The 27,485-nt window shown below is 42.0% G+C and overlaps 3 protein-coding genes across 3 annotated transcripts in view; all 3 read left to right on the top strand.

Annotated features, from left to right (window-relative positions):
• Positions 1-27,485, top strand: part of LOC132096107 (aerolysin-like protein) — a 254,098-nt gene that overhangs the window by 32,892 nt on the left and 193,721 nt on the right.
• On the top strand, positions 7-7,434 carry LOC132096101 (uncharacterized). The gene is made up of 5 exons (XM_059501262.1): positions 7-640; positions 733-966; positions 6,887-7,108; positions 7,199-7,256; positions 7,424-7,434. The coding sequence occupies exons 1-5, from the start codon at positions 221-223 to the stop codon at positions 7,432-7,434; spliced, it is 945 nt and encodes a 314-aa protein (XP_059357245.1). The 5' UTR covers positions 7-220.
• LOC132096365 (protein mono-ADP-ribosyltransferase PARP14-like) lies at positions 7,556-15,123 on the top strand. Its single transcript, XM_059501674.1, has 9 exons — positions 7,556-7,698; positions 7,788-7,847; positions 8,271-8,447; positions 8,863-9,045; positions 9,191-9,627; positions 12,157-12,394; positions 12,583-12,719; positions 13,068-13,248; positions 14,172-15,123. Exons 1-9 carry the CDS (start codon positions 7,593-7,595, stop codon positions 14,447-14,449), a joined length of 1,797 nt encoding a protein of 598 aa, XP_059357657.1. The 5' UTR covers positions 7,556-7,592; the 3' UTR covers positions 14,450-15,123.

Genomic DNA, 27,485 nt, shown 5'->3' with positions numbered 1-27,485 from the left:
TGCATTTACTAAGCTGAAGGACGATTTGAGCGAAGCTGTCAAGCAGGCCAATCACAAAAGTGTCAAAGTGGAGCTTAAATACCAGGATGAATCAACTCCTGACCCCAAGGTTCAACTTGTGGGCTATACTCCTGAAGTCAGTGAGCTGAAGAACATTGTGCTGGAATACAAAAGAAATCATCAGATCCATCATGTCTCCCTGCCTCTTCCCAGTCCAGAGATGGCAGAGCACTTCTCTGAGATCTTGGCAATTGGCGGCATGAAGAAGAGCAGTGTGGAAATAAAGCCAACAAGTTCACCTTCACCATGTGTCCACCTCACGGGACCTCGCTGTGAAGTTGAGACCTTGAAGGACAGCCTTGAGTCATGTCTTCAGTGTCTTGTCACTAAACGATGTGAGGTGAAAGGACCTGGAGTTCAACAGTTATTTCACAGTGAAGGTGCAAGGATCTTCCAAATGGTGAAGAACTCTTATATGGTTGGGATACTGCCTATTGACAATAAGCAGAAAAGAGGTAAAGTACCCAAATACATGAGCAGTCTCAGTCTACCATTTACATCTGCATCTACCCAAGACTCTCTGGACTCTGACAAAGCGATAGACATTAACGTTGTGGTTGGTAGTCTTGAACAACAGCATGTAAGTCTAAATTATATTTTTGACTTTGTATTTATATGTTATATCTCTCAAACACAACCGTTGAGTAACTATTGTAACTGGTATAATTACAGGCAGATGTGTTTGTTGCTCCGATGATCCAAACAAACATGACCTCAACCTTGATTGGATCATCCCTGTTGAATAAAGCAGGACAGCAGCTTCAAAATAACTTCAACAATGCAAAGGGAAAGAACAAGCTTAAGCCTGGAGAAGTCCTGGAGGTGGACGCGACACCGGCGTTGGGATGCTCCAAGGTTTTCTTTGTGGAATGTGCGCCGAAAGGAAACAAGCACAATAGCGAAAAGGTATGACAAAAATATTGAACGGATGGGATTTAAAGGAAAACAATAAATAGTATTATTCATTTCATTTATAATGCTCTTTTCCGAAACCCAAAGTGTCACAAACAATAGCAAATAAAATAAAATAATAAAATAATACAATACAAGGAAACTATAAGTCATAAAATAATCATTACAGTACAACACAACACAACAGAATACTAATCATGACTATATGTCTATATAAGTAAGGGATAATGTACATCCAGCCGGTTGTTATCGCAGAAAACGTACTCGGTTACTAAACGTAACCTCGGTTCTCTCTAGAAGAGCGAACGAGTACTGCGTCTTAGCTAAGACGGTACGGGAAAAAACTCTTTTCACGAAATACTGAAGCAAAAAATTATACTTAATTTTGTATTTTTCTAAAGCGCATTTGCAGCAGTACACAGCCATAGGCGAGACGGCTCGTTCGCTCATTGGCTTGTTCTGCGGCAACTGCACAGCCTATCGAGCGCAGGCTGATGCAACATCAGACCAATAAGGGCGCTTTGCGCCCTTCTTGCCACTTCCCGCCGAAACGGGTGTGGCCCAACCTATAAAAGGAGCTCAAAAAGGCTGACTCACCTGATTTATTTCATCGCCGAAGCGAACCAGAGTGAATCGTACGCACGGCAGAGAACGCAGTACTCGTTCGCTCTTCTAGAGAGAACCGAGGTTACGTTTAGTAACCGAGTACGTTCTCTTACGAGAGCTCTCTCGTACTGCGTCTTAGCTAAGACGCTACGGGAACCCAATGTAAAACGCCGTGCGCACAGGGATCACACACCAATAAACCTGAAGCAACGCCCAGGATTTACAGTGCACAGTCACCTGAGGGACTCACAGAGAGTCCAGGACAGAAAGGGGGGAAAGCCCTCCGTCCCATATCTAGCAGCATCCGTAGATGCGGCAATATGACATCACACAGCCGAGGCAAGGCCCGACCGATGTGGCAATGAGGGTCTTACGCAATACTGCCCATATAACAGTCGGCAGCGCATAGCGCTCGTGAACTCAGAATTCCCCCCAGGGCCCTGATTCGACTATACCGACAGCAGCCCTCCTTGCAAGGCGGGAACCTCCAGGTTATAGAACCTGATAAATGTAGACGGCGAGGCCCAACCTGCCGCCATACATATATCCTGCAAGGAGATCCCAGTAGACCACGCCCACGATGAGGCGACGCCTCTTGTGGAGTGTGCTCTGACGCCCAACGGGCACTGAAGGCCCCTGGAAGCGTAAGCTAACGCTATGGCGTCAACTATCCATCTGGATAGAGTCTGTCTCGAAACAGCCATTCCCTTGGAACGTCCACCGAACGAGACAAACAGCTGCTCCGTCTGCCGAAAGGCAGCAGAGCGAGACACATAAGCTCTTAAAACCCTGACAGGGCAAAGAAGACTCGAGTCTCTATCCTCTCCTGACACCGGCAGGGCAGACAGGGCAATAACCTGAGCCCGAAACGGCGTGTTGAGGCATTTCGGCACATAACCGTGCCTAGGTTTGAGTATGACCCTTGAGTCATTAGGCCCAAACTCCAAGCATGACTGGCTCACCAAGAGTGCGTGCAAATCACCCACACGCTTCACCGAAGCGAGAGCCAACAAGAAGACTGTCTTGAACGACAGATGCTGAAGGCTAACCGATTGGATAGGCTCAAAAGGGGGACCCTTCATGAGCACTTCACTTCGAGGCATACAGACGTCGTGTCGACGGAGCTCTAGCCTGAGTGATGGTATTTAGCACTCCCACTGCGAGATCAGCGGGTAACCGTTGAGCGCCCACACATGGAGGGACCACAACTCCGGTTGAGGGTGCCAAATCGAGCCCCTGGCCTGCGAGAGGAGGTCCCTCCTCAACGGTACTGGCCACGGGGCGACATCTGCTAACTGCATCAAATCTGGGAGCCATGGTTGGTTCTTCCAAAGAGGTGCTACAAGCAGTAATGAACATCTCGTTTCTCTCACCCGTTCTATCACCTGCGGAAGGAGGGAGACGGGAGGGAAAGCATAAAGCGGGCAGCACGGCCATTCCCGTGACAGCGCGCTTTCGTTCTTGGAAAAGAACGCGGGGCAGTGAGCGTTTTCGTGGGACGCGAAGAGGTCCGTAGGTCCATTCGCCCGTAGGAACATTGCCTCTGGACAGCCTGTCTGGACCCAGATTCTGTAGCCCAGGCACATGCACTGCCCTCAGCGAACGCACGTTGCGCTGAGCCCAAACCAGGAGGCGTTCCGCCAGCCTGTAAAGGTTTCGGGACCCGAGACCGCCCTGGCGATTTATGTAGGACACCACAGACATGTTGTCCGAACGGACTAAGACGTGGTGATCCTTGATTTGGGGACAAAAGCGCATCAGCGCGTTCTCCACTGCCAGCATTTCCAGACAGTTGATATGGTGGAGCTTTTCCCGTTCTGACCATAGGCCAAAGGACGGTCTGCCCTCGAGCAGCACTCCCCATCCCGAAGTGGAGGCGTCCGTCGACACCATCTTCACATTCGGGGAAGTCCCCAGGCTTACACCTGATGGGTACCAGCCGTTCGCTGTCCAAGGTGCCAGAGCTGTAACACAGCTCTGATTGACCTTGAAATGCAGCCGGCCAGACGCCCACGCTCTGCGCGGCACCCGCGCCTTCAGCCAGAACTGCAGGGGGCGCAAGTGGAGCAGGCCCAGCTGCAGAGCCGGAGATGCTGAGGCCATGAGGCCCAGCATCTTTTGACAGTGTTTGAGGGACACCGTCGCACCGCAGCGGAAAGAACTTGCTGCGCGCTGGATGCCCATCACGCGCTGTGGTGACAGCTGCGCCGTCATGGAACACGAGTTCAGAACTATACCCAGAAACAGAATCGTCTGACTGGGGTTCAGCGAACTCTTCGCCCAATTGACACAGAGGCCGAGCTTCTCGAGGTGATCGAGTAAAACGGCCCTGTGGTCCACGAGCTCCGCTCGTGATCGGGCCAGAACCAGCCAGTCGTCCAAATAATTCAGCACTCGCATGCCTCTGAGTCTGAGAGGAGCGAGCGCTGCATCCATGCACCTCGTAAACGTATGAGGAGCCACGGACAAGCCGAACGGCAGGACTGTAAACTGGTATGCCTGGCCCTCGAAGGCGAATCTCAAATATCGCCTGTGGTTTGACGCTATCTGTATTTGACAATACGCGTCCCTCAGATCTATTGACATGAACCAGTCCCCTCTGCGAATCTGCGCGAGGAGCTTCCTGGTCGTAAGCATTTTGAATTTGCGTTTCATCAATGCCTTATTCAGCTGTCTTAGATCCAGTATGGGCCTGAGACCCCCGTCTCTCTTGGGCACCAGAAAGTATCTGCTGTACAGCCCCCCCTCGCTTTGAGCTTGAGACACAGGCTCTACAGCCCCTTTGCTCAACAGTTTTGATATTTCGGCCCGAAGTATGTGTGCTACTTCTGTTTTGACCGTAGTTTCTGAAAAGCGCTGAAAAGCGCAGAGGGTGTCGAGAAAACTGTAGTGAGTAGCCTCTCTTTATAATGCCTAGCACCCAATCCGAAACCCCTGGAAGCGCTGACCATGCATCTGCATGAATGGCTAAGGGCTGGATGCGAAGGGCGCTCTGTTGACTGGGCAACGGCGGCGCTCGGGTGTGCTGCGCATTTGAGGCGGGGAGCGCGCTGATCACAGCGGGCAGATCGCTCCTCCTCGACCCCGTCCCGGCGCTTAACCGACTGGGGGAAGGCTGAGCAGGTCCCGTGGGACTCGATATGTCTGCGAGTAACTGTGGGCTGCATGTGTGCACATTTACCACTTTCAACTCGCTGTCTGCCTGTGCAGAGTGTACGTGCACGGGCCTCGTTTTTACAGAAGCCCCGCGCCGTATGTGACATTGTGTATGTGGGCACTGGGAAGTGGGCACGTTTACTATGCGGCGCGCTCGACCAATCTGTGTCGATCTTATGTGCGCGAGCCCTGTGTGCAGGGCTGTGCTTACATGTGGAGATGGGCACTGAGGAGTGGGCATCATCACTGCATTTATAGCACCATCGGCCGTGGCCGGACGAGCGTGCACGGGTTTCGTTTTTACAGAAACCACATGACGCGTGTGACATAGTAATTGTGGGCACTGAGGGGTGGGCACGCTTACTATGCAGTGTGCGCGATCGACTTGAGTCGCATTTATGGGCGCAGGCCCTGTGTGCAGGGCTGTGCTTACATGTGGAGATGGGCAATGAGGAGTGGGCATCGTCACTACATTTATAGCACCATCGGCCGTGGCCGGAACACCAGAAAAAAAAACACTCTTTTCGTGAAACATCTGGGTAGCCGTGATAACGGCTTTTGTGTGCAGGCAAGCGGGCACTCGTGCAGGCTTGCGCATTGCAGAAGACACTGAGGCAGTCACAACTCTTGGAACTGCAACAGCGGCGCGCTTGGGTGAGAGCTCGACGCAGCGGAACTCGAACACCGGCGCTTTCCCAGCACTGCTAGGATGCTTTCGGGGCTTCCGGCTTCACCGCAATCCTCTGCCGCGGCTCCCGGTGGCCGGAACACCAGAAAAAAAAACACTCTTTTCGTGAAACATCTGGGTAGCTGTGATAACGGCTTTTGTGTGCAGGCAAGCGGGCACTCGTGCAGGCTTGCGCATTGCAGAAGACACTGAGGCAGTCACAACTCTTGGAACTGCAACAGCGGCGCGCTTCGGTGAGAGCTCGACGCAGCGGAACTCGAACACCGGCGCTTTCCCAGCAGTGCTAGGGTGCTTTCGGGGCTTCCGGCTTCACCGCAATCCTCTGCCGTGGCTCCCGGGGCGCGGGGCGACGGCTTGAAGAGCGAGAACGGGGTCCCGAGCTGCGTTGCTGATGCTGTCGCGATGACGCAGTAGGAGGCGGTGGGCATGACTGAGAGCTCTGTGGGGCCGGTCTAGAGCGGCTAGCTGCAGAACCGGAGCGCTTCGGCAAGAAGTGCTTGAACGCCTGCGAAGCTTTCTGGTCCTCGGCGAATCTCTCCACAAACTCGTTGACGGATGATCCGAAGAGGCCAGCAGGAGTTAGCAAAGGTGCGCTGCTATAGCCTGTTCCACCGGCGGAAGTGACAGGTAGCCTCTGTTCTTAGCACCGTCCAGTGTGGAGAATGCTGGCGAAACAGATGAATGGATTCTCGCCGAAAATGGAGCGTTCCAAGCTTTCGCCACTTCTTCGTGAAGCTCAGGAAGAAAGGGGGCGTGCTTTGAGCTTGAAGAAGAACGCTCATCCGGGAGATAGCTACCATCCAGCCGGGAACGTGAAGGGGGCGCTGGTGCAGACCACTCGAGGCCGAGGCTCGCCGCGGCCAGAGCGAGTACTCGCATCAGCTCCTTATCGGTATCCCCTGTCTGCTGGGCCTCTGAAGGTGGCTCAGAATGGCTCATCCCGCTGATATGCTTTCTATGCGTGAGCTTCGCTGAAGAGATGAAAAATCAGGTGAGTCAGCCTTTTCGAGCTCCTTTTATAGCCTTTTCGAGCTCCGTTTCGGCGGGAAGTGGCAAGAAGGGCGCACAGCGCCCTTATTGGTCTGATGTTGCATCAGCCTGCGCTCGATAGGCTGTGCAGTTGCCGCAGAACAATCCAATGAGCGAACGAGCCGTCTCGCCTATGGCTGTGTACTGCTGCAAATGCGCTTTACAAAAATACAAAATTAAGGATAATTTTTTGCTTCACTATTTCGTGAAAAGAGACTTTTCCCGTAGCGTCTTAGCTAAGACGCAGTACGAGAGAGCTCTCGTAAGAGAACCCCAGACAGGGTGATCAGGACCCAAACTCAAAGCGGGGTCTGCCTATTACATGACTACTGGCCACATAAGTAAATAATTAGACAGGAAACATTGATTGGAAAGGAAAGGTTTAGTAGTTTTGCCATCAGTAATGTATTTTCTGATATTGTGATCTTGTCTTAGGCGCTTCGCTCTGGACTTCGCAGAGTTTTTGAGCTGTGTAAGCAGAACTCTTGGGGATCTGTTACATTGCCAGTAATCGGACCCGGCATAGTGCTGTCAGTACCGGTCAAAGACTCTGTTTATATTCTTACTCATGAAATCTGTGAATTTGTATCTGGACCCACTGGTTGTCTGGGCACCATTTGTATCGCAATAATGGCTAATTATGCTCATTCTGAAGAGGTAAGCTATCTATATAACATACGCACTCAGTGCAGTGGAGTTTATTTCAGTGATTTCTATTCTTAACCCTATTTTGGACATTTTTTGCAGATGTTCCAGACAGTCTGTGGGAATCTGAGTGCAAAGATGGTGGACAATACAGGGAAAGGCAAGGGAGATTCATTTATTTATATATATAAATAAGCTCACTTACAGGTTAGATATAGTAACTTAGGAACATGCCAAAGCACATTTTGACACTATGACATATCAAAAGCATGATGCTGTGTGATAAAATGAAAAATAGTCAATGATAAATGTCTGAATGACCCTCAGAATGCGTCTAACTGGCCAGTAGAGCTCATGCACACAAAGGATTTGTTGTTGTGTATTGGAAATTTCTACATTTAACTAAACCTTCCAAGGTTTCTTACATCTGTACATGTCTTTATCTGTCACCACAGCTCTGTTTCAGTCACTGACCTCTGACCTTGATGAGATCATCATGCCATTTGATGGGATTGAACTTCATCTGGTGTTTGGAGACATCACTAACGAGACCACTGATGCCATCGTGAACACCACTGACTTTAAGGACTTCAAGACAGCTGGTATTCATGCAGATTTTGTAATTTAATAACCAAAACATTACTGATACACTATGTAGAACATAAGAGAGTGTTTTACCTGTCCATCACAGGAGTGTGTAAGGACATCCTTACTAAGGCAGGACCTCAAATCCAGGCTCAACTGACAGGCGGTAAGAAAAATAAACTACAGCCTCTTTTATAAAATTAGCTTTTGAATTTATTTCATTTATGAAAAGACTTCTGTCAAGAATTTTTTGAATGCACTAAGTAATACCTACTGTATGTATGCAAGCATTGTAAGTAATTTTAACACAAAGTTTTATGGAATTGATAGACCTATCTATCAAATGAAACTTTCCCTGAAAGCCATTTCTTTTGAAAATTTTCTAAACAGAATCGCATGCCTTTATTAGAACCAGTGTGTTTTTTTGAAAATACGAAGAAATTGAGCCTGTTTGCAAGTATAGTTAGAAAGCAATTTTTTATAAAATACAGAAAACCAAATGGCTCTTTAAAATAGATAAAGGATTTAATTAATGAAATATGTACATGCAATATATCATTTAACACTATCCCTTTCATATATTCTCCAGCTCAGGTAGCGAGCGGGCAGATTTTCACAACCCCACCAGGAGGCTTCCCCTGTAAGACAATCCTGCATGTTTGTGGAGAGAGAAAACCTGATGTTATCAAGACCTTGGCAAAAGAAATAGTGGTTCAATGTGAGCACGGCTTCTACAGGTCTGTGGCCATTCCTGCCATCTGCGCTGGTCAGTACCTTCATTCTTACTTGCATTGTGAAAAAAAAATGTATATTTCTTGTTGTAGTAAGTAGTTTGTTTTATGTATTTTTCCCCATTTACTATCTCCTACTGTATAATGATGAAGGTCTGTTTCCACCTCAGAGTTAAAAAATATTCTCAGAATTGCAAGATGTAAACTTAAAATTGCAAGACATAACCTCTGAATTATGAGATAAACTCATAATGGCAAGATGCAAACTCAATATTGTGAGATATAAACTCAAAATTGCAGGATAAACTCAAAATTGAAATACAAAATAAAAATTGCAGGATATAAACTCAAAACTGCAAGAAATAAACTCAAAACTGCAAATGAATGAAATAGTAGGAATGTTTTGGCGTCATAGACAGCCATGTCAATGTAAATGTGTGATCTCTGCAGGACAAGGAGGTTTGGATCCAAATGTGGTGGCCAAGTCCATTCTAGAGGGAGTAAAGGAAGGTGTTCAAGGAGCGAATCTTCAACGTCTCAAAATCATTCGGATCATTCTGCTGAAGATTAACGTTTTCCTAGCATTCAAAGCGACAGCAAAACAAATTTTTGGTAGCAATACACAGTTAACAGGTGAGAATGAATCTGCACAATGCATAGGCACTTTTATTTCTTGCCCATCTAATGCAAAAATCAAGGGTATGTTTTTAATCATTTTTTTTTTTACAGTGTTTTCATTAGACACTCATTATTAATTTTGCACATTCACCTTTTTCAGCTCCTGCACCTCTTGTACTTACCAGTGCAACCACCAGAGGATGCAGTGCAGCCAGTATCAGGCACAGTGGATTAACTAGATCAAGCAGATCACATTCCTTACCCTTACCAGTCCCTTTGGACTTGAGTTCTTTAGTGACATCTTTGCCTGACACCGAGAGCACAGCAGCGTTTCTAGTCATAGGTCACACCGATGATGATGTTTCTGATGCCTGCAGAGATCTTCAGCAGGCATATCAGGACCAGTGCTCCACACACGCTTTCTTTCCTGATGAGATTGAACGCCTCACTCCAGAGGAGATGGACCAGCTGCTCTCTAAAGTGAATTCATTGCACCTGCAGATAGAACAGAGCAGTTCTGAAGGATGGGTAGTAAAAGGGCAGAGGAACGGAGTGAATGAGGTGGTTAGACTGATACAAGATGCACTTCGCAGACAGGTGAGAATAACAATGAATTAACATTCAAATTAAATGAGCTCTCCACACAATTGCCTCGGCACATAATGCATAGAATTTGCAAATAATAGTCAATTGGCCATAGATTTGTAAACAGCGCGTAGGCATAGTGCTTTTGTGTCTACAAGTGTCCTGAGTTTGAGTCGTGGCTCATGGCCCTTTCCTTACCTTGACTTATACACACACACACACACACACACACATACATATACACTGCAATTGTATGCCAATCATTTAACCCTTAATCAGTCCTCGAGTAGGGTTTACGTTTTTGGTCCTTGGAGTAAAACATTTACAGAGCGATTGTTTAAGGATTTTTTTTTTTTTTTAACATGGCAAACTATATATTATTTTTTTATTTAATTTTATGCTGTGTTTTTGCGGATATTTGGTAGTTTTTTTACTATTTACTGCACAATTACTAAACTATGCCATAAATTGTCTAATTTTTTATTTTAAAAAATCACTTAAATGATTATCTTAATTAAATCTAAATTGTTTTTGGACATTGCTCTACGTGTTAGGGATGGAATCGTGCCATGTGCATGTTTGTGGAAAAACTTTAGGAATTATAGTTAAAGAAAGAAAGTGCAATGAACACATATATCCAATAGAGGTCCATATCGACTCATTTCATTTTCACTTCATTTTTCTTGATGCTTCAACCTCTCCTCACAACTTTATGATATATATTTTGTGAAGTATTTATTTAAACATTCTAAAATACATAAAGTAAATCTGTATTTTTGTCAAAGTTAGAATTTGTTGTCTGATATCATTTTGCAAATTTTTATACATAAATTTGCAGAAACGTTACAAGTAACCACTAAAAGACATGACTGTAATGATCACATACTATTTATTTCAGATTTATATAATTTATATATTCACTTATTTCAATAAATTTAATTCTTTCTTTACAACAAAAGATGAATATTGAGTAAATAAAATCAATATAATACAAACAAAACAACAGCAGCACCAATAAACAGTACTGGAGAGGAGTGAAGGGTACACAGAACAATAAAACTTATTGTATATATGTATATATATTATATATATATATATATATATATATATATATATATATATATATATATATATATATATATCACATGGCTAATAAACAAGAGGAAAAAAACAAGCAAAATGCAAAACACTGATAATGATACTGCATATCATGAACTATAGTTTTTACAAGTCCATGCACATTTGGCAGACGTTGACAGTTGACAGTTTATCTGCCATTTTCTCTCTCTCTTTCCCTTTATTAGAAATTCTGACAATGTTGACTTTTCCAATCTCTACTACATAACATAACATAACATAACAAATATAGATAAGTATTAGCATAAATTTAATTATAAATGGATATGTTGAAGCACGTTGTAGGTATTTTATGAGTGAATCTGTTAAAATAGCCTATTGAAGAGACCAGATACGACCAATTCCTACAACTATGTGAAGCAGGTGCTCCAAGTGAATCTCAAACCCGGGTCTCCAGTGTGGGAGGATAAAATCACTTGTGTGTCTTTTTGGATCCTAAATGAAAAGCCTAAAGTAGTCTTAACAAGCAACAAAGACAACAAAATAAAGGCTAAATTTACCCATACATTTCATTTCAATTTTGTGCATACAGTAGAAAATGACATACTTAAACTTAATTATTTCATTTTATGAATGCTAAATAATAGACATTTAGAATTTTTTTGGTGCATTAAAAGCAAGCAGTAATGTAGCCTAAATAAAATTAAATCAACATTGCATGATCATTTTCTTTTGCACTCATTTTTTTTAATTATACATTTTTTTTAATTCTAGAGCGCATAAATGGCAAAACTATATTAACTAGATGCGCCATGCATAATTATTAATGCATTCATGATGCAGAAAGTGTTTAAATGAGTCCAACATGACATGTTGTCATATCTTATTTTTCGTTGATGTCAATTTTATTTTAATCAGTCCGATGATCGATCAGTACTAAAATTATGTTAACTGTCAGAAAATATTTAGCTTAATATATTGGTGTAGAAGCGCCATAAAAAGTCATTTTAAGCCCTATAGGCAACTGCCTATGTCACCTATGCCGCGTGCTGGCACTATGTGTGTGTGGGTGTGGGTGTGTGTGATAGAAAGTTCGTTCCACTTTGTGCTTATGCTCTATGAACAGACCTTTATTTAAATGTAACAATTTTCAGATTTATACCGATTTTTCTTCGGACAAACAATTTTTTTTTTTCCCTATTCATGTTTAATTAAACCATAAACTGTATTATTATTTTACTTTTTTTTTACACACCTTTAGTGTGCTTTTAGAAAATGTAGAAATTATTTAGGGAAAGTCACAGAGTCTCATGCCCTTGAGACGAAGGTAACACTTTTTAAAATTGATTAAAAGTCCAGTGGGCTCAGCTGGACCCCTAGGACTGATTAAGGGTTAATAGTTTTTCATGATTATTCATTTATTCATTTGCCAAGCCTAACATTTTATTTCTCCCAAACTCTAAGGTAAGAGAGAAGGACCAGACCTTCCTCTTCAGTCAGGTCACGTGGTGCATTCTGGGACCACAGGGCATTTGGCAGAAGGTACCAATAGACGTGAATTATAAGCTTGAGAAAGGAGATGTGAAAGATGGAATTGAGGATGCACAGGGTAAGAAATGGACTGTGGATCTGCAAAAGATGGAGGCCACATCATGTGATTCAGGACAGGTGACTGCTCTCAAACGACTGGTGAACCCTTCAGGTGAGAAACTGCCTTCATAGTATATGAAAATATGGCCCAGATTATTTTAAATATGTATTTGATACTGTGATACAGATAAAAAAATATCAAATCTTTGTCCAGTTGAAAACCACCTATCTATATCTATAATATAAACGGATACATAACAATTCCAGCTAAATCAAAACCCTCATTATTTTGCATTTCAGATTTCACTTTGCCAATCTACTGGGACAACATGAGTCAGAGTGACCTCTTAAAAGTGATTGTCTTAGATCCGTCATCTAAAGAGTACCAGATTGTGAAGATGGGCTTCAAGACGACCGTCTACAAAACAGTGCTCAAGGTTTGACAGCTGACACCATCTGAGTGTGCTTTACATGACACAAACCATCGAAGGACATAAAGAACTCCACAATGGCTTCATTCATATCTAGTTGTATTTTAGGATTACAGTCAGTCTAAAACAAGACTAGTGTGTTCACTACTCACTGCTGTGTGCACTTGGATGGGTTAAATGTAGAGTACAAATTCTGAGTAACGAGACACCATACTTGGCTTCACGTCACTTCACTTTTCATTTCGTATGGCAGTACAGTCTTTATAGTTTGTCTATGAAGAACAACAGATGTGAATGTGAAGTCTATCAGGTATATCTGTATATGGCTGTTCGAGTGCAAATATATTTCCACAGATCGAGCGCATCCAGAACATGAATCTTCGGCGGTTATACGAGGGACGTAAAATAGAGCTGGAAAACAGAAATGATCCTCTTGTGGGAGCAAGAGAGAAGGTCCTTTATCACGGCACATCAGAGGCATCCTGCTCATCCATCATGAAGTCAAACTTTAATCGCAACTTTGCAGGGCAAAATGGTAACTGCTTTTTTAATTATTATTTTAAAGGTTTTAAAATGGAAATTCTGTAACTATTTGTTGGTGACCAATATACAACCTTTATGAACAGCTTGGTTTATAGTGACTATGAGTGTCAAGGCACGTAAAGGTACATTTAGTAATTTTTTTACCTTGACACTCATAGTCACTATAAACCAATTGAAGTTCATCTGACTCACTCAAAGTCCTTTGAAGTCATGCAATAACATGTATCAGTGACAAACCATCAGCAAGTGATGACAGAATTGTAGGTTTTGGCCAAACATTGGATGAACTTCCTCTTTATAGTTTAACAGTCTAGTAAACAGATTTCCCAGTCAGTCACTGATGGTCTCATAAATTCTTCCGGAGTGTCTATTCACACTAAGTGCAAATAGTGCACCTTGTTGGCTGTAGTTATTTACACTAACTCCGCCCACCAACGTGTGATTCTGATAGTCAACACTGCAAAAGACAACTAATACTCATCAACTCCAGTGGCGCAGATGGTAAAACGTGTAACCTAGTCATTTTAATGCAATCGACCTGGGTTGGAATCCACCTTTTGGCATTTTTATTCTCCCTTTTCAAATTTCAAATCACATCAGAAATGTATTTATTTTCAATTAAAATGAAGAATATAATAAAAAAGTTAAAAATACAGTATCATGTAGGGTTATGATAGGTGTAGGGAGGGCTTTATTGTCCCAGTAAGATGCCATTAATTTTTAGTTAAAATTACAATTTACACTCAATACGTTAATATTGTATAGTGTTTTACAGTGTACTACAAGACTGAGGTGCAGATAATTGCCACTATTTGCAATATGTAGTAACATTTTAACTTAAAAAAAATCACTAGAACATGCTGCTATTGCTCAGTTTGCAGACTAAATGATAATGATTACTTTTTCTATTCTCAGCCACCGTCTATGGACATGGGACATACTTTGCTGTGAACGCCAGCTACTCTGCCGATGCTACCTATTCAGTTCCTGCAGCAGACGGGACTCAGCTCATGTTTGTGGCTCGTGTGCTTACGGGTTATTACACTCAGGGTCAGGGTGACATGAAGACGCCACCTGTGCGTGCGGCACCTGACCTCTATGATAGCGTGGTAGATAATATTCAAAATCCCTCCATGTTTGTGGTTTTCCACGACTGCCAGGCTTATCCAGACTACCTCATCACATTCAAATGAACTTATGCAAAATCCAACCCTGGCTTGAAATCCTGAAGATTTATATGCTTATTTCTTATATAGTTGATCTTACATAAAAATGTAACAATTTAGGTATTACTGTTATGTAGAGGGTTTGATTCAGTTAGTTACCACATACCTTTTTAAGCTTTATGCCACAACTAACTAGTGCTCAGTGGATATGAGTGTTTAGGTAACCAATATAATTCAAACTAGTGATTTCATGATAGCAAATAAAATGAGTGTTTTTTTCAGGAAATCTTGAAATTCACAAGAATTTATGAGCATATGATTACTAATATCAATTGGCAAAGTGGTCTGTAGATTGACGATATGATATGAATACTTGTGTGAATCGCACGTATTCAGACAGATGAATCTGTCTCTTGTGCAAACCACAGAAGTGACATGCAATTATGATATGTACCTTCAGGGCGATCCATTCATCACTCCTGGATAACAACGGTCTTTAAAATGTCGTTTGGGCGTTTTCCAATACTTCCTTCTTAGTTCCCATGTCTGCTTCATGCTTCTCGTTATCATGAGGAAACCATTTGATATTGTTTTGAATGAAAGGAATTTGCTCAGTTTGCCAATACAGCTATGCAATTATTTCAAACATCATCTGAAAGTACTTCAGGAAACTTATGAAATAATAAGATCTGTTATGAAAATTGTTGTTCTTGTATTATTTGGCTTCATTTCTGCTTTATCTAAATAATTTAGCTGCACACATAGATCAATCTGCTTTATTTAGTGTTTATTAGCTATACTTTTACAATAAAATGTACAATAAAAAATCTTAAAATCTCCCACTTACGTGTAGACTTTGAAAATGTTTGCATTTCGAAACCCATTTAAGAGACTACATTGTGAAGTTTGCATAATGAATTCTGATTGGTTTTTGGTTTCTGTCCCTTAACACAAGCACTTTGTATTGTAAACACCTGTATTATACCACATTATACAAACTACTACAATATATATATATATATATATATATATATATATATATATATATATATATATATATATATATTTATATTTGAATGGGTTAAAGTGTTGAATGAAGTAATTCAAACCAATATAATTCTGTCATACCCAGATAGAAGAAATCAAATAAGATGTCAGTTTTACATACATTCTAAATCATAAACATCTTAAAGGCATCTTCTAAACGTCTATTTGACATCTAATAGGAAACATCGTATAGACGTATTGCAGATGAGCAAACACTCTAAAAAATATGTTTTGCAGATGTAGACGTCAAATAGACATCTCTTTGATGTACATGTGCGATCAGGGTATTGAATCACACTTGTAATACACGGTTCACGTTTGTCAAGCCGTAAAACAGAGATCATAAAAACTAGTCCACGTAACTTGTGTGCATTAATAAGTCATTTAATTTGACCTACAAAGTTATTATATTATATCATGGCCCAAATGTTAGTTATTCACTGAAAATCTTCCCTATCATAGCATAGATATAAGTATATTCTTAAAAATAAAGGTTCTTCACGATGCCATAGAAGAACCTTTGATGTCTAAATGGTTCCATAAAGAACATTTAGCTAACATCTGAACAATCTTTGAAGGTCCTTTGTGGCAAAAGAAGGTTCTTTAGATTATAAAAAAGTAAGAAAGAGATGGTAGTTTAAAGAAACTTTGACTGGATGGTTCTTTGTGGAACCAAAAATGGTTCTTCTATGGCATTGCTGTGAAGAACCTTTTAAGCACCTATATTTTTAAAAGTGTAGATGCCTCATTCTACAGCTCCAAGCACGTAGACACGTCCGCCATCAAATATTTGAATATTGAATTTTATGTGGATGAAACTGAAGCTGGGATAGACTTAAAATGACACACACTGTATTAAAGCAAAGAATATAGAAGTCCTAGAATAAAGTCCTACATCAAATAATTCACACAATTGTTTATCACGTTTTTGTTTACTGAAATCTAAAATGAACAACCCTGCTGATTTTATTCTTGTAAAAAAAATTTATATGGCTACCCTGGCTAAAGTTGCATGCTCTATTGCGACACATCCAAAACTTTTAAATGCATTATTTCAGTGATTGAATTTATTTTTATTCATTACACAAAGCTAAATGCAGAAATAGAGTTTCCAAGTTTTATTTATTTAACTTATGTGCTGGATTAGAGTTGTGTGGGAAAAACACATATAGGTTGCACACATGGGTGAGTTAACGTGAGCAAGATTCAATTTGTGGGTGAATTATTGTTTAATATGGGTATGGTAACAATGTCTCCACTGTGTTTAAATTAGTTTTGTAGACACAGTGTGTAATTGTAGTGACGTAGTTCTCACTGTCATATTTCATCTGATCTCACAAGCCCAGATGCCTTGATTCGTCATCGCGGTCTTTCCGTTCTTTCAGTCTGGAGTTCTTCCAACAACACAAAGCAAGTAAAGGCAAGCCTGTGGTTTGTGCCTAGTATTCATAGTATCACTATACAAAATGTTGCAGTGGGAAGATGAGGAAACTGCTGTTTACATATCTTAGTACTCATTAGAGGTGCGTGTATGCATGTGGTCTGCCGGAGAAGTAGTGTCAGCTGAAGACGTCATGCCCACGGACCGTTGACTGAACATCTGATGCATACAACACACAAAAGTGGAAACACTTCAGGAGTCATCGAATTGGATGAATTCTACAGGATTTCCACGAGACATGTGTCGCATACTTTAATTTTCTGCCTGGAAACGATGAAGTCGTGCCATCAAACCTCTTCACAAAAAAAGAAAGCCGTTGAGTTCACAACTGTGATGACACTGAATTTTCAAAAGTATGTAAACTATTTAAAGTCTGCGGCACAGAACCCTTAAGTGAAGTGAAGTGACATTCAGCCAAGTATGGTGACCCATACTCAGAATTTGTGCTCTGCATTTAACCCATCCGAAATGCACACACACAGAGCAGTGAACACACACACTGTGAGCACACACCCGGAGCAGTGGGCAGCCATTTATGCTGCGGCGCCCGGGGAGCAGTTGGGGGTTCGATGCCTTGCTCAAGGGCACCTAAGTCGTGGTATTGAGGGTGGAGAGAGAACTGTACATGCACTCCCCCCACCCACAATTCCTGCCGTCCCGGGACTCGAACTCACAACCTTTCGATTGGGAGTCCGACTCTCTAACCATTAGGCCACGACTTCCCCATCAAAAATACATCTGGGAGTTTTACATACTGGTCTGTTATTGTGGTGACATTTCGGTACCTCGAAACATGCTGCTGAACTAAATGAACTGTGATTGGCTGTTTTACAGGTCGGTCAAAGGGCCTCTTGGGCAAGCCTTGTCCAATGAAAGCTGCCTTGAATTCCAGAACTTCAGCCGTCAGTCTGCAGGTCTGGCTATGTGAGACTACTGGAGAGGCATCATGACTTTTTATATATAAATATTTCCATTTAGTTGCAGAATAAAAAGTGATCTTCACACAATATTTCCTTTACAGTACTTTAAAAAATTTTTTTATTAATAATAATTTTCTCCCTCCTAGTTTGATAAATCAGTTTACAAAACTGGCTCTTGTTTTGGACAGATTAAAAAAAACTACTATTTAAATGAAATTAGAGCGAACTAGTGATATGTGAATTTAGACAGATAAAATAATTTGCAATACAATGAGGAGTGGGGAAAGTGTTCCCTTAATATTTTTATAAAAAATACATATTGGTCACAAACCAGGGTAGAGACGGGAGGCTAGTAAAATAACAAGGTTTATTGAATGGTCTGAATTCAGAGTGAATGGCAGGTGAGAATAATGGCAGTGGCAACAGTCCATAGGGAATTCCTGATAGTAGATATAGATCGTGGCTTCAGAGTATGGAGTTGGTATCCAGGAGACGACGAGGGAAACCACAAGAGGATCGTCAGAGTATCTGGAGGTAAAAATAGACACAGGTTAGTGTAGCAAGAGAATCAGAATGAGCTTTATTGCCAGGTATGTTTACACATACAAGGAATTTGTTTTTGTGCAAGAGCTCCGCAGTGCAACAGAATGACAGTGACGGAACAAAGGTGCAGGTGATCAGTATACTCCAGCGATTGGATCTGTTGTGATTGGGAACAGGTGTCGTTGATGGGTCGCCGTGATTTTGCCAAGTAAGACATGTTCCTGGATCAACATCTTTACTCACATCTTTTGATGATCCTGGATCAACATTATTGTCTAAAAATATAAACTTAACCCAATCCCTGGCCCTAAACCTAACCTTACCCATAATTTATTCCTAAAATCCAAATGTATTTTAAAATAATATACAAACTACCTTCATTTTAAGTGCATCCCAATAAACTGCTAAAAAAAGCAGCCACGCCAGGTATAAACTACTGTATTTTTAATTTTATTTTATAAATAATCAAAAATGCTTGTACAAGGGAGCATTAATTTCTTTGAAAACCTTCCATCAATTGGCCTGTTTGATAAATCCCTTCACCGTTTGATAGCAACAGCCTTTCATTCGATAAATCTGACATATGCATGATCCTAATAATCACCTACTTTAATTAGGGTACAATATTCAGCAATCAAATATTTATTTTTCAATCACTGGACACCTATTTGGAAGTTGAAAACAAAGATTTTAGTGTTACAACAATCATTAAATGATCAATATGTTTTGAAGAAATGTAATAAGAAAGTAGCAACAGAACTTGTCAAGGAGTATTAACCCATATAGAAGTATAGAGGACACATACACATATACTGTATACTTATAATAAGTGCAGCTGCACCAAGCACATCACTTCCTTTTCCACTCCAACATTCCAATTATTCCTGCCTACTAAAAGCTGCACTGATATATTTGCTGACCACAAGAGGCCTATGTATGTACTTGATTTCAATTGATTCACACTTTATATCATCGCCACGATGTGTATTCTCATATCACCCAGCCCTAACATGCAGTAATGAATTAAACACATTTGACAAGCTAAGTGATAAAAAAACAACCAATTAACTATTAAAACTGACTGAAGATGCTATTTTTCCCATTGTCAGTGTTCTTTTAACTGAAGGCAAATCTGAAGTTTGCACTATTTTAACTTTTTAACACTATTTTATTCAACATGTAAAATTGGCTATGACATCCTCACCTTTTCTTATTCCAGAAAAGTCACTCACCCAATGCTGAATGGATCTTTCTGTAACGCCACGCCAGCAGAGGGAGCCATCCCCTGAAAACTGACTGAGATCTGCTCCCTCTGCTGCTTCTACCTTGACTTCCTGTTTGGTGACTATTTAGCCAGAGAAGCTACATCCATGCTTTGCATAGTATCGCCAGTGTCACTGCCTTACTGAGTGTTTTCCTTGTTTTCCTGTTTGCTGACCACGTGTATGATTCTGCCTGTTTGTCTTTGATTGTCTGGATTATCCCTTCTGATTTGGTTGTCTGATTGGACTGATATCTGTGTTTGGACCTATTGCCTGCCTGCCACTTTGCCTTTGGATCCTTCCTTGTGATTTTCTGGTATTTACCCACTGCCTGTCTATGATATCTGTTTGTTTCTGATGCTGCTCAATAAATCCTTTAGCTTACCAGACAGAAGCCATAAAGGGCTTTCAAGAGCAGCTGGTTCAAGTCCGATCAGTCAATGAACCTCTGACTCACTACATCTGCTCACTACCTCTACCCTCGCTGAACACAGTAATCCTTGCTCTTCCTGACAATTTTGATGGATCTGCTGAATGTCGTAGAGGCTTTTTTCGCCAAATCAGATTATACTTCGATCATCAAAAAGAGAAGTTTGTAATGACACTATTGACTGGCAAACCAATTGACTGGGCTTCTGTTGTATGGGATAGAGATGTACAAATTACAACCTCTGTGGATTATTTTTCAACAATTGCGAGAAGTGTTTGAATATCCTTCTGGGGGCAAGAATACTGTATATCAACTCAACTACTTCACTTCTCCCAGAACAACCGCACAGCAGCTGATTATGCAGTCGAGTTTTGAACACTTGCAGCCCAGAACGGTTGGAAAAATATCTTTCTTAAGGCCGTGTTTCAGCAACCTCTCAGCCCCGAACTACAAATAGAGTTGGCATGCAAAGGAGATTATTTGTTGTTTTTTCAGTATGTAAACCTGGCCATACGTGTTGACAATCTTATGAGACCAGCTCCTCAGCGTAGAAGTCCAAGAAGAGTTCAACGGAGTCATTTAACCCCTGCATTCAATGTATCTACCCCAGAAACCACTATTAGCAATGAACCCATGCAACTAAACTTCTCTAGGCTTTCTGAGGAAGAGACAGCGAGACGTCGTCAGTTCTGCCTGTACTTTTACTGCAGCGAGGCAGGACACCGCAGCTCAGGATGTCCACACAAGAGCCAAACCGCCTCTAGGGTAAATATTGAACACTTTGAATTACTTAGCAATAAGTCCTTCACACTTCCTGTTAACCAAAAAACTGCACATCTTTGTTAATTTGACAGTGATAATCGATTCTTGAGCTGCCTTGAACCTGATCAACAAGGACATCAAACAAAAATATAACATCCCTGTCCAACCATGCACCCCACCAATCAAGATCAAGGCAATTGCCGATACACCCATCGGAAAAGGAAAAACTCAAACGAAAACCCTGACACTTACCGTGGGACTATTTCATCAAGAATCCATTTGTCTGTACCTCATGGACTCCCCCCAGCATGACCTCGTCCTTGGATTTCCATGGCTAAGCGCTCACGATCCAAGCATCTCCTGGCAGCATGGTGAGCTCATTCATTGGCCCGATTTCGGTATGAGTCATTGTCTTGCCGCAAGCCCCCTTCCATGTCTCACAACCAGTGTGGAAAGCCCCGAAACTAACCAGAATGTTGAAATCCCAACATGCTACCATGATTAATGGAGGTCTTCAGCAAAGTCAAAGGTACCTAACTACCTCCTCATCGTCCTTGGGATTGTGCTATCGACCTCCTCCCTAATGCTATGCCCCCCAAGAGTAAGATCTACCCTCTATCCCGAAATGAAAGTCAAGCCATGGAGGAATACATCAAAGAGGCCCTGAATTCTGGCTTCATCTGACCTTCAACTTCACCGGCAGCTGCAGGCTTTTTCTTTGTCAAGAAAAAATTTTTATTTGTGTATTTGAGTAAAATTGTATTTTGAGACTTTGTATCAATTACAGAGGATTAAATGATGTAACTGTGAAATTCCACTATCCCCTTCCTCTTGTACCCTCAGCTTTAGAACAATTGCGTGAAGCTACCATCTACACCAAGCTAGATCTGTGAAGTGCCTACAATCTGATCAGGATCAAAGAGGGTGATGAGTGGAAGACTGCCTTTATCACCACCAGGGGGCACTATGAATATCAGGTAATGCCATATGGCCTGGCTAACTCACCTGCCATTTTTCAATCTTTCATCAATGGAATCTTTCGAGACCTGTTGAACCAATATGTTGTTGCATACATAGATGACATTCTTATAAATACCAAATCAGAGACAGAACACATCACTCATGTCAGAACAGTCCTTTCCTGGCTACTAGAGAATCAACTCTACGTCAAGGCAGAGAAATGCGAATTCCATGTCAAACAAATGTCATTTCTAGGCTACCAAATAAGTCATCAAGGGGTGAAAATGGATACAACCAAAGTGAAAGCGGTCACTGAATGGCCTCAACCCTCAACAGTTAAAGAACTCCAACGGATTCTGGGATTTGCAAACTTCTAAAGACGTTTCATTCTTAACTATAGCATGATAGCGTCACCTCTGACCTCTCTAAAACCTACAAAATTAAGGTGGACAGATGAAGCCAACAACGCTTTCAACTCCCTGAAAGAGAGATTCACCACAGCACCCATCTTGAAACATCCAGACCCCGATGGGCCCTTCATCGTGGAGGTAGACTCATCCAATAGTGGAATCGGGGCAATACTTTCTCAACAACATGGTCAACCAAGCAAACTGTATTCTTCGGCATTCTTCTACAGGAAATTAACGGCAGCTGAAAGAAAACAAGGAACTTCTTTCCATGAAATCCCCCTTGAAGAATGGCGACACTGGCTAGAAGGTGGAGCACATCCATTCCAGATCATAACTGACCATAAAATCCTTGAATACATAAAGATTGCAAAACGCCTGAACCCAAGCCAAGCTCGATGGTCGCGGTTCTTCAACAGCTTCCAGTTTACTGTAACCTATAGGCCAGGCAGTAAGAACAGCAAGGCCGACACTCTGTCAGTGGAGAGGTCATACTGTTTAGACAATGTCCATCCTGAATCCATTCTTCCACCATCCATTGTCTTAGCTGCTGTAACTTGGGAAATCATGGAGGAAATTCAGAAAGAACAACAATCAGAACCAGCACCCTCCAAATGCCCACCTGGCAAACAATATGTACCACAAAGTTTATGCCTCCTTGCACGTTCTGGTGGCCAGCTATGTCACAAGCTGTTACCGACCATGTGAAATCATGCCAAGTCTGTGCTCAATCTAATACCCCCAAGGAATTACCCTCAGGCCTCCTACAACCATTACCAATTCCCCAATGTCCCTGGTCTCACCTCTCCATAGATTTTGTCACTGATCTACCCCCTTCAAACGGATTCACCACTATTCTAGTCATCACTGACCGCTTCTCCAAATCTTGCCATCTGGTACCATTGGACTCCCCACAGCCATGGAGACCTCCCAAACCTTATTTTATCATGTCGTCCGAGTCTATGGTCTACCTGATGACATAGTCAGTGACAGAGGCACCCAATTCACTTCTCAGGATTGGAGGGCCTTATGTAAGCACCTTGATATCAACATTAGCCTCACCTCGGGTTATCACCCTTAAACAAATGGCCAAGTGGTGCGTCTGAATCAAGAAATCAGCAGATACCTCCGAACATACTGTAGTAGAGAATAACACCATTAGTCAGAATTCCTGCCCTGGGCAGAATATGCCCAAAATTCATTGGTTCACTCATCTACAGGTATAACCCCCTTCAAGTGTGTCCTGGGCTTCCAACCACCCCCCCACCCCCACCCCCCCGTTTCCTTGGTCTGGAGAACCCTCATCAGTCCCAGCAGTAGAGGACTGGATTCAACGCAGCAAGAGGGTATGGGACACTGCTTGCATCCATCTGCAGAGAGCATTGAGAACTCAGGAACTGCAGGCTAACCGACGCCGCCACCCACATCCTCCTTATCAACCTGGACAATGGGTCTGGCTCTCCACCAGAGATTTGATTTGATTTGATTTTTATTTTCACAATTTTACATACAGACTGAGAAGTCATTTACCAAAAATAATAACATATAATACATTGTATGAGATCTCAAGTTGCAGCTACCAAGCAGGAAGCTCAACCCAAGGGGCAATTTAAAATTCTACAAAGAATTAATGAGGTCACTTACCAATTAGAGCTTCCTGCTAACTACCGTATCTCTCCCTACTTTTATGTTTCCCTCCTGAAACCAGTCCACCTGGAGCCTGGCCCCAACAATGCTCAAGAGCTGCCACCGCCATTGGACATTGAAGGTGTCCCTGTTTATAGGGTTAACCTGTTGTTGGACTCGAGGCGCAGAGGGGATCATCTCTAGTATCTGGTGGACTGGAAGGGATACGGACCTGAGGAGAGATCATGGGTAGCCGCCTGTGACATTCTGGACCAGACTCTCAACGAGGAGTTTCATAGAGCCAGACCTGACCGACCCAATACGTGGTCAGACTGTTTGCCGACCACGTGTATTAGTCTGCCTGTTTGTCTTTGATTGTCTGGATTACCCCTTCTGATTTGACTGCCTGATTGGACTAATATCTGTGTTTGGACCTATTGCCTGCCTGCCACTTTGCCTTTGGATTGCTGCAAATACCTGTATAGTAAAGCCAATACCGCTTCTAGGCATAGGCAAGCTAGAGCTCCACCAGCAGGACTGGCACAACATTTAGCAAGGATGTAATAAAGAGTGGCATGGCCACCTTAAAATATTATTTCCGCCCCAACTGTATCCCCCAACATCATTGGGCTATAGAGTATTGTCAATTTGACAATGCCTGTATGCTATTGGATCAGAGCGCTGTCAATTGCTGCCGGATTGTTGTATGCCATGTTTGCATTTGGAGGGCTCAAGTCACCAACACCATTATTCATGCAATAAAGCTATGTTCAATGGCCAATTTAAAATATTGTTATAGTAAAAATTTTTACAAAAATGTTATTTTGTTAAAGCAGTAGTCTATTTGTGCCAGTCAAGAAATCATGCTGCAAAATTGGTCCAAAATGTACGTGTTTTTCCACCAACTAATTGTTAAAGGATCAAAGGAGTGTAACCCACCAAATCAGAGGGGACTAATAACTGGCCACAAACTGTAGTGTTAGCTTCATCGCTTATGCAAGCAGTTTTATTACAAGTCACAGATACAAACTTTCACATAAAGTAATAAATATCTAAAACACTGAGACAAACCTCATTCAAATTAAACAAAGAAAGAAAATAACACTTGACATGCCACATGGCTCCAACAGGACATAACTATAGGTGTGAATATATACAACCACTAATTGAAATCCAAACCCAAATGTAGCACAGCAATCACAGCATTCAGAAGGAAATATGGATCACCAGAAACCACAGAAAAATCCCCACCACCTCACCAGTGCCAGTCACACCCATGGAGAAGACCCTGCAGCTGCCATTAAGTCAAGAAGTAGGACAACTACAATAAAAAAAGAAATAAAAATAACAATCTTAATACACCTAATGCAAAGCAAGCACAGGGTAATTCACCACAATAAAATATAGTAACAATAGTCGTGCTAGTCCTGCAACACAAAAGCTTATTGTAAGTACCTTGAATTGAGCAATTACATCAATAAATTCTTTAATCCAATCAAATACCTTTAAAATAACTGGATTTATAAAAGAGGAATTAAAACCAACTGGATGGCTCTCCTTTAAGAGACCTAGAAAACAAGTCTTCATGCAAACCACCATCTTCAAAATGTTTATACGACAACTCAATTCTTAATGCATTTGATTATTCACTCACATCATTAATTAGTTCTGAAGACTGTGTTGCCAAGCCAATCACCAGTGATACAAGCGGGATTCTGAAACGAAATAAAACCACTTTTCTTTACACCACATAGTTCACTACATTCCCCATAATAAAAACCCATAAGTTAAGTACTTCTTACCGACCTTTAATTCAATTAAAATAACCCAACACACAAATTACATATGCAACAAAACTAAGTCTTTGCTCAAACTGAAACTGCTCTCATAATTTAAATTCAACAATCACTATTAAAAATGGTCGAGCACAATTTACCTGATCTTAGTGCACACTGGTTTATACCGTCAATAGAGGAGAAAGATGTAAGAACGCTATACTACTGTGACTATTTATAGCAGGTGCAGATGTAATTAAGCTACCCCACAGACTTATGGGAAGTGTAGTCCTGAACTCCATCAACCCTTGGACACTTGGATTACTGTTTGATCCAGATAAAGGATTTTCCGAACATTCATCTTGTGAACATACCTCTTCCATTGGTTCGGATACAATTAGAACGGGATCGACATATGAATTTTATTCATCTCTCATGTGGAGAGGTAACCCAGGATCATCCGCAGAACTACAAACAGGACGCAACTCACACCAATGTATCTTTTTAACTTCACCACTCCCATCTGCTGGACAAATGGAGTACACTGGACCATCTGGGCCCTGGGCAATCCTATACACAGTAGGATCCCACACATCCTGGATCTTATTTCTGCCTCTGACCTTATGTGACTTACGATACACCAACTGGCCTTCTTGCAAAAACTCATGGCGCACCTTTTCATTGTTGGCTTGGGCACGCTGTGCTGCTGCAGCTTTCAAGCGGGCTCTCGCACACTTAAAAATTTGCTCCAAATTCTCTCTATGTTGCACTGTCCAAGGTTCTCCACTGGGATCAAGATTATCCTGCCCCAGAATAAAATCAATTGGTAACTGCGGTTCCTCTCCAAACATAAGAACATATGGAGAGTAACCAGTAGACTGATGTTCTGTAGTATTATAATCAAACACAACTTGTGAAAGAAAATCTGGCCAATGATGCTTCTTTTAAGCGGGAAGGGTCCTCAGCAAGTCATGCATTGTCCTATTAAAATCTCTCACATTGACCATTTCCTTGGGGCCTTTATGGTGTTGTGCGAGTTTTAACAATGCCATATATTTTACACAATTCCTGGATAATTCTGCTCTCAAAGCAACGACCTTGGTCGGAATGAATTTGCCTTGGCAACCAAAACAGATAAAACAAATGCTCAACTAATACTCGTGCCACAGTCTGTGCGGTCTGATCTTTTGTTGGTATTGCTTGGGTAAACTTAGAAAAGACATCAGTCATGACCAAAACGTTTTCGGTTCCATTAGATGATGGTTCTAACACTGTAAAGTCAATGACCAAAATGGCCAATGGCCTTTCTGCAATGAGATGACCCATAAAGCTTCGAACTTTCGGTCAAACTTCCTTCGCTAGAGTACAAGGCTGGCACTGCTTGCACCAGTCTTCAATAAACTTAACACGCCAATAACAGCGTTTTCTAACCAAGCTAGCTGTCCGCTCCACCCCCTGATGGCCATGATTATTATGCAGGCGACTCAAAACGTCTTCCCGTAAGGACTGAGGTAATACCACTTGCTGGAACTCTTTGAATCCATTTTGTGCTTGAAACCGTCGATACAAAATACTATCCAACTTCTTTAGCCTTTGCCACTGACGAACTAGCTCAATCACTGCTGGAGACTCAAGAGTCCTCTCCTTTCGTGTTCGGGGTCTCTGAAGATCCCAGTACACGAGAAATGGACCAATCACCGGATCAGTTCTTTGCAACTCTCGAATGCTGGTTTTAGTTTGAAGGGGAAGAGCAGAAATAGTTTTAACAGTTAATGCAGACTTCTGATTATTAGCACATTGACGCACTGCCCCTGGTATAGATGTTGTCACTGAAATCACGGTCATAGAAACTGTATATTGTCTGGACAGTGCATCTGCGTTACCATTGGA

This window comes from Carassius carassius, chromosome 2 (assembly GCF_963082965.1).
Source record: "Carassius carassius chromosome 2, fCarCar2.1, whole genome shotgun sequence".
Lineage (NCBI taxonomy): Eukaryota > Metazoa > Chordata > Actinopteri > Cypriniformes > Cyprinidae > Carassius > Carassius carassius.
Note: the sequence above shows the minus strand (reverse complement) of the source record. Positions and strands in the feature narration are given on the sequence as shown.